This window comes from Staurois parvus, unplaced genomic scaffold, assembly GCF_062004578.1.
Source record: "Staurois parvus isolate SC_StPar_1 unplaced genomic scaffold, SC_StPar_1.0 ptg001091l, whole genome shotgun sequence".
In the NCBI taxonomy this organism is placed as follows: domain Eukaryota; kingdom Metazoa; phylum Chordata; class Amphibia; order Anura; family Ranidae; genus Staurois; species Staurois parvus.
Window position 1 is genome coordinate 21,725 of NW_028318887.1, and position 13,974 is coordinate 35,698.

Sequence of the window (13,974 nt, forward strand, 5' to 3'; positions counted from 1 at the left end):
AAATTAACAACAGGTGCACTAGATGGGCAACAATGAGACAACCCCAAAAACAGGAATGGTTTTACAGGTGGAGGCCACTTTTGTCCCTACTAATCTTTTCTGACCGTTTTTTACTAGTTTTGTATTTGGCTAAGGTCAGTGTCACTACTGGTAGCACGAGGCGATACCTGGGCCCTACAGAGGTTGCACAGGCAGTCCAACTCTTCCAGGATGGCACATCAATGCAAGCCATTGCCAGAAGGTTTGTTGTGTCTCCCAGAACAGTCTCAAGGGCATGAAGGAGATTCCAAGAACAGGATGAGCACTGCCAGAGCCCTACAAAATGACCTACAGCAGGCCACTGATATGTCTCTGACCAATCAGAAACAGACTTCATGAGGGTGGCCTGAGGGCCTGACATTCTCTAGTGGGCCCTGTGCTCACTGCCTGGCACCATAGAGCTTGACTGGCATTTGTCATTGAACACCAAAATTGGCAGGTCTGCCACAGGCGCCTTGTGCTTTTCACAGATGAGAAGAGGTTCACCTTGAACACATGTGACAGATATGAATAAATAGAGGTGCCCCCTATCTTGTATTTACACCGCATGGCTTGTGAGGACGGCCGGCTACCAGCTTGGAAAATCTCTGTGTAAGTGCGATTCATTATATGTGCATTCCAATCATTAAAGCATACTACACTATTTGAGGCTTTGTTTTGGGGCTCTTTTTTTTGCATTGGAGCCCCCTCTTTTTGAAGGTGTTTCCTGACTCCTGCCTATCTGATGTCTGGTGCCTGTATGATCCCCCTGGTGGCTGATATTGGCATCTCTGGAGGCTGTCTTCTGAACCTTGATGTATGACACCTGGTGGCCACTATACAGATGACTACAACCATCTTCAGTGCTCCAGATCCAGAGAACCAGGAGTAGGTCTTATGTCCTCCATGCGCAAGCACCTTTGCTATCTGGCTAGTGCAATCTATACCTATTTCAACCATCACAGGAGTCACGGATATTCTTCTTACAAGTTTACTGAAGTTTATTGACTTTTTCACAACAGTCACGTTCATTTCACGTTATAAGTTTATTGACTTTATTTACTTATTTATTTGTCATTTTATTGCTCATTTTGATTGCTAATTTTATTTGCTTATTAGTGCTGCATATATTTATTCATGTCATACAATTTTGGAGGTTTTTAGAGGTTACCTTTTATGCCAGTGGCTAGTCTTCTCGTCATTTTTTCACCCAGCACTTGATCTTGTTTGTTGTTTACATGTGACAGATATGAAAGGGTCAGGAGAAGCGGCGTAGAATGTTATGCTGCCTGTAACATCATTCAGCATGACCGTTTTGGTGGTGGGTCAGTGATGGCCTGGGGAGGCATATGCATGGAGGGACGCACAGAGCTCTACAGGCTAGACAATGGCACCCTGACTGCTATTAGGTATGGGGATAAAATCCTTGGACCCACTGTCAGACTCTACGCTGTTGCAGTGGGTCCTGCGTTCCTCGTGGTGCACGACAATGCCTGGCTTCAAGTGGCGAGAGTATGCAGGCGGTTCCTGGAGGATGAAAGAGTTGATAGCATTCAATGGCCCTTACACTCACCTGACCTAAATCCAATAGAACACCTCTGGGATATCATGTTTCATCCATCCAATGCCGCCAGGTTGCACCTCAGACTGTCCAAGAGCTCACTGATGCCCTGGTCCAGATCTGGGAGGAAATACCCTAGGACACCATCTCATTAGAAGCATGCCCCGACATTGTCAGGCATGCACACAAGCACAGGGGGGCCATACAAACTACTGAGTACCATTTTGAGTTGGTGCAATGAAATTTCAGCAAAATGGACTAGCCTGCTGTATAATTTTTTTTCACTTTGATTTTCGGGGTGCCTTTGAATTCAGTTCACTGTAGGTCGCTAATTTTCATTTCCATCAAACGATGGGGCATTCTTACGTTCCTAACAAATTACCCAATCCATATCAGTAAACATATCCAGCATGATATTTTCCCCATTGAGATCTGATGTCTTTTCAAAGTGTTCCTTTCATTTTTTTGAGCAGTGTATAACAGAAAGGAAAAGACATTGGACACATTCCTAGTGTAGCAAGTCAAAATCTTAGGATTTAATATAGAGAAAGAATTGCACTCAAGCTTTACAGGTATGTGAAGGATGTGCCTATCCTCAAAGGAGGCACCATTCATCAGGTTTCATGTCCAGAGGAAAACTTACTATATATTTACACAGTAGAAGGTAATCAGATATTGCCTAGATCAATAATCCCTGTTGGTGTTACCTATGAATGTTAATAACCATATAATTTGTGCATTTAGGAATGCATGCAACCCATTAAAAACAATCAACTAAGCTGGGCAGAACTAGTTCTTAAGGAAGCCTATTCCATATTTTCACAGCTCTTACTTTGAAGAAGCCTTTCTGCACATGAAGGTTAATCTCTTTTTCCGTCCAGGTGTAAAGAGTACCCCCTTGCCCTTTGTGATGACTTTAAAGTGAATAATTCCATACCAAGTTCATTGTATAGCCCAACTATTAATTCATACATGGTGAACATATCCCCCTTAGTCTTCTCTTCTCAAGAGAGAATAAATTCAGTTCAGCAAATTTTTCCTCAAAGCTGAGCATCTTCATGCCTCTTTTCAGTGTGTTTGCCTTCTCTGCACTCTCTTCAGTTCCCCGATATCCTTTGTGAAATGGCACCCAAAACTGATGGTCTTATTAATGATATGTACAGGACAAAATTATGTCCCTCTCTGGAGCCTATACATCTTAATACAGGAAAGTATTTTGATAACTTTAGAAACTGCAGTTTGGCATTGCATGCTTGTATAAGATCTCCCAGAACACCCAGATCCTTCACGATCTTTAACTCACCAAGTTATTCTCATCCATGAATGTATGAAATATGCATGGTTTTAATCCACTTACATCTATCAATATTACACCTCATTTGCCATGTAGTTGCCTAATCAAAAAATGCATTAAGGTCTGCTTATAAATGTATAAGTGGTGTCATCTGCAAACACAGAAATAGTACTTTTAATCCCAATTTCGATATCATTTATATATAGGTTAAAAAGTAAGGGTCCCACCCTGAACCTTGGGGTACACCACTAATAATCATTGACTACATATTTGCTTACTCCCTCATAAAAAGAAAGCCGATTTTTGGTCTTCATTGGTCTTTTGTGAATCCTTGCTCTATTACTTAAAATATTCTCTGGCAAATTTTTTTTTTTTTTTTTTTTTAAATCAAACTCTCAAGTATCTTCCCAACTATAGAAGTTAAACTAACTGATATGTAGTTACTTGGTAAAGACTTTGATCCCTTTTTAAATATAGGCACCACATTGGCCTTGCACCAATCCAGTAGTATCACACCAAAGTCTGTAAAAATTAGAAACAATGGCTTTGAAAAAAAAATAAGCATCTGGTACAGGTGCTTTCTTTACCTTTATTCTGTTAAACATTTGAGGACTACATCAATTTTGAGCCATTGGGGTTATTTTGGGGCTATGTCAATACTATCCCATTATGGTTTTCAGCTACCCAATTTTCTTTTGTATGTACAGAGATGAAGGTATTTAATAAATTTGCTCTCTCTTTGTCCTCAGTCACTAGCTAAATTATCTTGAAAAGGGCCCTAGATGCTCAGACCTGACCTTTTTACACCATTAAGATATTTGAAGAATGTTTGGTGGTTTATTGTACTCTCTTCTGCAAACTGACTTTCTTTTTTATTTACATATTCTGTTATATTCTTTGTAACTTTCAAACAATGAAAGTGTTCCTCCATTTTTTTTCAAATTCCCTTTCCACATTCTATATAGTCTTAACCTTGGATATGAACCAAAAAGGTTTTTTTTTTAGTCTTTTATACGTCTTGCCCATGGAAATATATTTTGCAGCGTGTTTGCATGCAGTGGATTTAAAACAATCCCATTTTTCTTGTGTTCTTTGAAGACAAAAAGAATAAATAATATGGTAAATTGGCACATTAATGAGCCGTCTTTTAAAACATATCAGACCAAAGGGTCGCCATCAGCATTCCCAAATGACAAAGAATGAAATAAGATAGTCAAGAGCGCAATCACAAATGCATATAGCCCAATACCATATAGAGTATTCAGGCATTTCTGATTCTTCTGCTTGCATAAGTGGCTATGTATTCCACCACATGTGAGAAGAATCCACCACGTGCAAATGTAAGTGAATTGCCCGCTCACCAGATTAATTATGGCCAACAGCGTAGCCTGAAAGCTTTAGATCTCACAAACCAGGATGTGGGGCCCACTGTATTCAGTCCAACGCCAGATGTCACTGAATAGCTCTCATACACCCAAAACACAAAATGGGCAAGGAAAACACAGAAAAATACTTTGATAGTGTGGCACTCACATAGTTACAGTAGGTTCCAATAGGGGCACCATCATAGGCAGCTCACTAAAAGTGACAGCAACGCTTGTACCTCCAGACCTGGTGTGATATAACCACTTGTCCAGAGCATTTTTTTTTTTGGACACATTAAAAGTGTAATTGTTTTGCCTAGGAAATTACTTTAATCCCGCAAACAATTATATAATTTGTGAAAGCAGAGACCCTGGAGAATAGAATGGTAACAGTTGCAATATTCTATGCTGCACAATTGTTTATCAAACACGTTTTGTGTAGTGCACACAAACATAACAGAACACCTAAACTTTAATTAAAATTATAAAAAAATTTGTTTAAATTAAAAAAAAAAAAAAAATGGGGTTGCGTCGTGTAAAGTGATACCCAACATGTGAAGACTTGCTTGCTCATGAAATGGTGAAAAACTATGGTACACAAAATTGTCCATAGACAACTTTTTAAAAGTTTTTACAGGTTATCAGATTGGAGTGAACCATAAAATATGGCCTTAGAATTATTGCTCTCACTCTGACGTTCATGGCAATACTTCACGTGTGGTGCAATTGTTGTTTTCATACACATGTACTTGCAATTAAAAATAACCTTAAAGTTAAAAGCACCCATCACCCCAGGCACACACCTAAATGTATTTCAATTTTGTGTGCTTTTCTTTTTTATGTAACTTTATTGCCATCACAAGAGGCTCACAAGCCCCCTGTGTGATAGCATTAGGTGGGTGACAGGCCCTTTTTATGTAGGCATCAGGGGTCTGTTAGGCCCTCCACTGCAGTTAATCAAGCACACATAGCGTTTGATTAGCTGATTTCCTGGCTACAGTAGCTAGGGATGTCCCCGAGGACATCTTTTTAGTTGAAACATGTACTGTGAAGTTTCTGGGCACTGGCGCTGCCACATAACCTGTGTACATGGTTATATGTCTGTCTTCTGATAACATCTGAAGGTCATTCTTTATTATTTGATTCAGGTGGGAAGTCCAACCACTGATTCACATTTAAAATGTTTTGGAAAATCTGAGACTGGATGTATTAGTTGCAAGCTTATAGAGGCTTAGTTGCAAGCCTCTAATCATCTGGGGTCTTGCCATCTGGGGAATGGTCATTCATTTTGTTGGCAGCTTAACTCACATTACCGTGGAGTCCTACTCTTGGTGCAGTATTACAGCTATTTGAATTATTCTCACATACACTATGTTGCCAAAAGTATTGGAATACCCCTCCAAATCATTGGATTCAGGTGTTCCAATTACCTCCATGGCCACAGGTGTATAAAATCAAGCACCTAAACATGCAGACTGCTACTACAAACTTTTAAAGAATTGGTCGCTCTCAGCAGCTCAGTGAATTCAAGCGTGGTACTGTGATAAGTTGCCACCTGCGCAATAGTTCCATCTGTGAAATTTCCTTGCTACTAAATATTCCACGGTGAACGGTTAGTGGTATTATAACAAAGTGGAAACAACTGGGAACAGCAGCAGCCGAGCCACAAAGTGGTAGGCCACGTAAAATTACAGAGCAGGGTCAGCGCATGCTAAGGGCACAGAAGTTACCAACTCTGTGCAGAGTCAATAGCTAAAGACCTCAAAACTTCGCGTGGCTTTCAGATTAGCACAACAGTGCTTAGATAGCTTCATGAAATGGGTTTCCACGGCCAAGCAGCTGCATCCAAGCCTTATATCACCAAGTGCGATGCAAAACATCGGATGCAGTGGCGTAAAGCATGCCACCACTAGACTCTAGAGCAGAAGTATGTTCTCTGGAGTGACCAATTATGCTTCTCTGTCTGGAAATCCAATGGACATGTCTGGGTTTGGCGGTTGCCAGGAGAAGGGTACTGCACTGTGCCAAGTGTAAAGTTTGGTGGAGGGGGGATTATGGTGTGGGGTTGTTTTTCAGGGGTTGGGCTGGGAACTCTTAAGGCGTCAGCATACCAAGATATTTTGGACAATTTCATGCTCCCAACTTTGTGAAAACAGCTTGGGGACGGCCCCTTCCTGTTTCAACATGACTGCACACCAGTGCACAAAGCAAGGTCCATAAAGTCATGGATGAGAGAGTTTGGGGTGGAGGAACTTGACCGCCTGCAAAGAGTCCTGACCTCAAACTGATAGAACACTTTTGGGATGAATTAGAGCAAAGACTGCAAGCTAGGCCTTCGCATCCAACATCAGTGCCTAACCTCACAAATGTGCTTTTGGAAGAATAGTCGAACATTCCCATAGGTACACCTCTAAACCTTGTGGATAGCCTTCCCAGAGGAGTTGAAGCTGTTATAGCTGCAAAGAGTGGGCCAACTCTATATTGAACTCAAGAGACTCTAAAGACTGGCTTGCCATTAAAGTTCATGTGCGTGTAAAGGCAGACGTCCCAATACTTTTGGCAATATAGTGTATGTGGTTAGGTTTGCTGTAGCTTTTTTTTCCTCTTTTAATGATGATACCTCTATTTTGCAAAAACCCTTTTTTCTTTGCAATACTTTAACATGTTTAACAAAACAGTGCTCACAAATCATTCAATAACACCCAAGCTTTATAAATCACATATACTTTAATGAAAATAATAATAAAAACAATATAAAACATGAAAAGAAGCTGGCAAGCAAATTATATACATTTGTGCAACACCAGAAAATAGGACAGAAGGGCAAATGACAAAAGGGAAGACTAAAAAGGACAAGTTTGTCTGAATCCCATCAGGTGCTGAAGTACATTGTGCTTTGGAAACTGTGCACACACAATAAGACATTAAGAATGAGCTACATGAAATATGCACAAAAACGGGCAGACATTGTTTAAATATGCGAATATGGAGTGTGCAGGGATACACAGGGATCAGGAGCCTACAGACAGGAGTGTTTGCAAAGCTGATGGAATTTTTATGACTTCATGTAGTAGACTTTGTTTTACCCTTGGTGGCTTTATCAGATTAATGTTTTATCAAGTATATATAAATGTACCTGTAACAATTTACACCTGACAGAGAAGTGAATGTATGTAAAAAAAATTCAGATATCTGCATGTAACAGTGTCTTAGTGTGTGCTATGTAGAGAACTGTTACCTTCAGACTAAAACATATCTGTATGCATGTAACATGGCATGTTTTGGGACATTTAAGTAATGTAACAAATCTTTTCAACAATATGGATCTGCAATATACATCAAGAATTAATCTACAACAGTCTGGTGTCTGTGAGATTATACTGTATAATTACAGTATCTACTCTGCACTGGCTTTATTATTGTAACAGCAATGTATGTACTTCTGTACAACTCTATATTAATGCATAGTTTGTACGGTCATTTAATAATTCCACGTGTATTCTTAAGTGGCATTATACTTTTCCTTGTTTTCTATGGTGGGTCAGGCTACATTTGTTTATAATGCACCACAACCACAAATCTCACATTTGTAGATCAAGCATAGTACTGGCTAATTTCTGTCAGGACTGAATACAATGTTTTTCACAGAACCTTACATTTGAAATAAAAAAACGACATTTACCTACAGCTATGTCAACAACATTATCCAAGATGCATAGGGTTACTTTGATCCAAATTCATTACCAACTGATTTTATATATTTATTTTTACACACACGTATATATATGACATATGGACTGGTGTAATATTTCTTAAAAGTTGTGGAGGTTATTTATCAAAGTGCCCTTGTTGCCAGGAGTTTTCTATCATTTGTCATCTTGGCACTATATTACTTTAAGGCAAATTAAAAGCTGCCTGTTCTTTGCTATGGAATACTGCAAAGAGTGCAACTATAATAGCTTTTGTGCTTGTCAAATATATGAATGTCACCAGAATACATAAAATCATACATTAAGCAAGTTTATGGATCTCTCTGTGACAATGTTACACATGTTATATGCAACAGTATATGGCATGTATATGAAGATGTGCAACTATTGACAGGACAACAGTACCAATCCAGGAGATTAGAGACTTTAGTTTTCGTTTTAAAACAATGCAAACAGCAATGATATGCAGTAACTGACCAGAAACCAATTTTATTGGTTGCTGCACATCATCCTTTAGGCTACATAAATAAAAAGAAACCCTTTGACTAATAAAGATGGATTATGAAAGTGGTATCAACAAAATATTGACCAATTATACAGTGTCACAGTTCATGAGGGTAACAAATTCATGTTTAAAAGTGAATGCTGCAAGAATACGCCTCTCCATTTACACTATGGTTTTCCAGCTGAGCTGAAAATGCCGACAGGAAAATATTTGACGTGAGTTGGCCATTGAGATGCCACTTGGAAAAACTTCACATCCCCAAAGAGACGACCATCAACCGTCACTAAAAGGTATAAAAAGTTAAAGTAAGAAACAGTGGTTTTAACATGTTGATTGTAATACAAATGGGACCATTTAAAATTTATGTGTCTAACATCAGAACAAAAAATAGACAAAAGATAATTACTATGGGGAAAAACAGGTTGTGATGGAAGGTAAAGAATTAAAAAAACAAATGTAACAGAAAAAAAAAACCCAACAAAATATGTAAAAAACTGAATGGTGGTCCTGGAAAAGTAGTAACTAGTGTATGCACAGTAAACAAAAACTTGCACACAATAGTAATATAACTTAAATATCATGAGATGAAAGTCAATATACTCGGGCAAAAACAAAACAAGAAAACCAACACACACACACAAAAAAAAACCTGACAACTATTAGATCTCCAGCTGTTTTAGTGCATGCTCTATTCTGCCTTGCCAACTAACTGGCTGACCTAACACATTGGATCCAGCTGTTTTAGTGCATGCTCTATTCTGCCTTGCCAAATAACTGGCTGACCTAACACATTGGATGCAATTTATAATTCCAGAATAGCTGTAGATCGTTAGGAAACCTGTCCTGATGCAAGCATCACTGACTCAGATATATGGAGACTACCTTGAACAAGCAAGCATACAGTGACTTCTAAAAATTCATCCTTCCTTTCTGCATACATGCTCTGGGTCAGTGATTAAAAAAAATAAAGTCAGTTGATATGCATAACAGACAAAGAAAAACAGAATTTTCAAAGGTAATGGCAACCCTGGTTTTATGCTCAGGACAGGTTAACTAAGTATTGTGCAGAAAACTAAGAAATAGAAACATCTTAAATCTTAAAACAGAAAGCGGTTTTACAATTCTTAAATTTACCAAAAACATCATACAACAGGTTGTATAATACAGTGGTTGGCACACACTCAATATTGCTGATGTTGCTCTTGGAAAAACCCCATATGACCTTTTGTTTTGAAACATTTGGGAAAGCAAGTTTTGAAAAGGCTCTAATTTACTACTGCCCCCTGCCATGACATGGAACACAAACATTTCAGGATGGATGTAGGGTAACATCAGGTAAATGGCAGTGGTAAGTAGATTTGTAGTGCTACAGATGTATTTATTTGAAATGTATATTGTTTTTCCAGAGTGTTCTATTCCCTGAGGTAGCACTGCAAAGCGATGGTTCATGTTGCACCCCACTGTGCTGAAAATAGCAGCACAAGCAGTATTTTTTTTTCAGTGCTGTTGTGTGAAATTACACCATTAGAAACACGACATTTAGCCTCATCTGTGCTGGCACAGTGCTGAAATTAGCTGCCAATGCAGCAGCACAGCATCAGGTATAAACAGATACGTCTTCATTCACCCCTGTAGCTATGGGCATGTGGAGAACTTCATCTTTACCACTAGACCTGTCATGTACCTGGTATGTCACTGGTCTTCAAGTGGTTTTACCAGGATGATGCTTGCAGCTGCAGGCATCACCCCGGTACTGTTATTTGCAGCCAAAGGTCAGCTTTCGTGTAACCAGCGATCAGAGCAGCTAACTAGCCCCCTCCTGCCACCTTTTCAGGATCTCCTGTCCCACCGTTGCTTATGGATAGTAAAGTTTACGTAGTTTGTAGTTGTTGCACGGGCGTGATTTTAAAGTGTGACATGTTTTTGTATCTACTTACACAGCGTAACATCATCTTTTATATCTTACAAAAAAAGTTATGTATTTTTTTTTTTTAATTAAAATTAAAAAAGTAGATTTTTCCCACAAAATTGCGTTTTAAAAACTGCTGCGCAAATACTTGGTCCTTAACCACTTCCCGTCTGGCTCATGTACATAAATGGCTGGACAGGAACAGTGCAGGAACGGGTGGCCATTTATAAACATCCTCCCGCATTCCCTGCATGTGTGCACTCCCTGCAAGCGATCCGGTGCCCACTGTGTCTGATCGCTGTAGGGACCTCTGTGTGAGGTCCTGATCATGTGATCACTGATTGGCCACTCAGTGATCACATGAATAGTAGTAAGCAAGATGTCACTTCCTGACATCATTGCTTATTACTAGTGAAATCTGTGAATGATCACAGAGGTCACATGGTACAAGGCTATTCACAACAGCCTTGAACCATATGACAAGCTGTGACCAATCACAGCTCTCACAGTATTTCTCAATGGCTGCAAGACTGCAGCCAGAGAGAAGGAGAAATTCTATGGTGACACTGTACTGCTAGGGGGACAGTATGTTTACATTTTTTTTTTTTTTTTTTTTTTTTTAAACAATTTGTGAAACATTATAATTTTTGGTTATAAACTAATTTGGGTTATTTTTTTTTACTAAAAATATAGCTGAATACATTTTGGCCAATATTTATGAAGAAAGCCTTGCAAAATTTTATTATATAAGATATATATATATATATATATATATATATATATATATATATATATATATATATATATTTTATAAGAAAAACACTTTTTTCAAAATGTTTGGACTATTTATTTTATATAGCAAAAAAAATAAAATCCCAGTGGTGAATAAATACCACCAAAATAGTTTTATCTGCCTCAAAAAATGCAAAAAAATTAATATGGGTACCGTGTTGCATGACTGCGCAATTGTCAAAGTGTGATAGCACTGAAAGCTGAAAATTGGCCTGGACAGGAAGGGGGTGAAAGTGTCCGGGCTTGAAGTGTTTAAAATCCGTTTCTTGGAGTACACTGAAGGACAGTCACTTTTGGGTTTTACTTCCACCTACAGGAGGCCTGGACACTGGCATACAAAACAAAAAAATGTAAACCATCCCAGCATAACTCCTCCTGTGAGCTTGCCTCAGCTTTGTAGCAAAGCAGCATCACCTTAAACAGAAGTGTGGTGTATATGACCCTCAAAGGAGTCCAAGAAAAAGCTTTTACACGGACTACAAAAATCCTGTTTTCGTTCATGTACATTGAGGGGCACAGGAAGTCATTCACCTTTGGGACATCCAAAAGCAGTTCAACTGACGGGTGGGCAGCACGGGAAAGATACTTTTTAACAGGTCCAAGAAAAACAATAGAACTGGGGACTACCTGCAGCTTAAAGGGCTGCCTGAAGAATCTTACATCTGAAGCTGGCATCAGATGAGGACTGGCAGAACTTTACAGGTGAAAGCCTTGCAAATCTCAAAAACATCTGTTTGATGCTGAAAAGGCCAAGAGTCAATCTCATATCTAGTAGAATACACCTTAGCAGGAAAGAGTGGAAACAAATTCCTGAGAACATAAACTTGAATAATGGTCTGTCTGAGCCACCTAAAAGTGGTGGAGAGAGAAGTTGGTGCACTGTTATGGGGGCCATTCATTTTAACAAAGAGGGAATTCGTCTTTCTCAAGGGAACAGTGGCTGAGATACTGACATCCCGAGCCACATTACAGAAAAAACACATCATACAATGAAAAGGTTGCTCTGTCCATGGGCTAGACTGACTTGTCTAATGATGACAGATTCTTGTGTTGTAGAGATCTGGAGTGAAACTGGGAAATGTGAGTGCCTCGAAGGATCATGATCCATCTCAACCCTCTGTAAAGTCTGGACAGTGAAAGTTAAGTTGACCACCTGTGCTGTGTGGCCTGTAACTAGGCTTGGGTTTGGACTTGGAGTTTGCAGACAGAGTAACAAAAAAGACTTTTCCTAAAGCTTAACTCCAAGTGTGGATTTTATTTCAGTTTCATTGGTTCAGAATATATCCTTATGCCATACCACTGTGGAAGTAAAAAAGCACTGGAATATTTGCCACTACTACAGTGATCACTGCTGTCTTCCAGGTTTCCAGGTCCTGTCCCGAGCAGCAGCCCTGCTGTATAGAAACCGTAGGATGCAGTTCACTTGGCACAATGAATGCAAGCATTTTCTGATTGGATGAGGTGAAAAGTTGGGGCGGTGACATTTAGTTACATAGTTGCTCAACCATCCAGTTCAACCAATAGGGAAAAAAAATAAAATAGAAAACCTCTATATACATAATCCCAAACCCACAGCTGATCCAAGGAAGGCAACCCCCCCCCCCCAATAAAGCATGATCCAATGTGCTCCGGGGGGGGGGGGGGGATTCCTTCCTGATCCCCCAGGAGGCAATCAAATACTCCCTGTATTGAAAACTCCTGGTGTTATTACCTATAAATGTTTGTATTTGTATCCAATTATATTTTGTGCATTTGGGAATGCATTTTCTAAAACAATCTGCTAAGTTGGCCAGAAATAGCTCTTGATATAGTGTATTCCACATTTTCATTGCTCTTACTGTAAAGAAGCCTTTCAGTACATGGAGGTTAAATCTCTTTTCCTCCTGACATAAAGAGTGCCCCCTTATCCTCTGTAATTACCTTAGAGTAAATAATTCTACACCAAGGTCACTATATACACCATTTATGCATAGCATTTATGCATGCTGATCATATCCCCCTTAATCTCCTCTTCTTGAAAACGTAAATTCAGTTCAGCTAAACTTTCCTTATAGCTGAGCTCATCCATGCCACTTATCAGCTTGGTTTCCCTCTGCACTTTCTCCAGTTCTCCTGTATCCTTTTTTGTGAACCGGTGCCCAAAATGTAACTGCATGTTCTAGATTAGGTTTACTAAGGATTTGTAAAATGGCAATCTCTCGCTCTCTCGTCTATACCTCTTGTAATACAATAAAATATTTTGTTCACTTTTGAAACCGCAGCTTGGTGCTGTATGTTATTATTAAGTCTATGATCTACCAGAACACAAGATCATTCTCTACCATTGACTCCCCCCAGCTGTTCCCCTCCTAGTATGTATGATGCATGTGTGTTTTTGGCCCCAAAGTGCATAACTTTACATTTATCAACATTAAACCTCATTCATCACATAGTTGCTCACAAGTTGGCACTCTGGAGGAAAAGAGAATTAACCTCCACTTACGGAAAGGCTTCTTTATAGTAAAATGTGAATACACTCCCTCAAGAATTAGTTCTGGCCAGCTCAACAATTATTTAAAAAAAATGCACAAAATATAACTGGATACTAATCTGAAAAGACAATAACGACAGGGGTAGTTGATCCATGGAATATCTAATTGCCTTGCCTTGAATATCCTCCCCATTGGAGCAAAATGGATCATGTTTTATTGGGGTTACCTTCCTCTGGATCAACTGCGGGTACAGGATTGTATATATGGAGGTTTTCTATTTCTGTGTTTTTTTTTTTTTGTTTTTTTTCTGATTAGTTTAACTAGATGGACTGGGGTATTTTTTCAACCTG

General features: G+C 39.1%; 1 protein-coding gene across 1 annotated transcript in view; it reads right to left on the reverse strand.

Moving 5' to 3' along the window:
• Positions 1–6,945: 6,945 nt before the first annotated feature.
• Positions 6,946–13,974, reverse strand: part of PACS1 (phosphofurin acidic cluster sorting protein 1) — a 267,815-nt gene continuing 260,786 nt past the window's right edge. Inside the window, exon 24 of the mRNA XM_089658767.1 lies at positions 6,946–8,735. Within this exon, the coding sequence (XP_089514893.1) occupies positions 8,620–8,735 (116 nt within the window). The 3' untranslated portion in view covers positions 6,946–8,619. The remainder of the gene's footprint in view (positions 8,736–13,974) is intronic.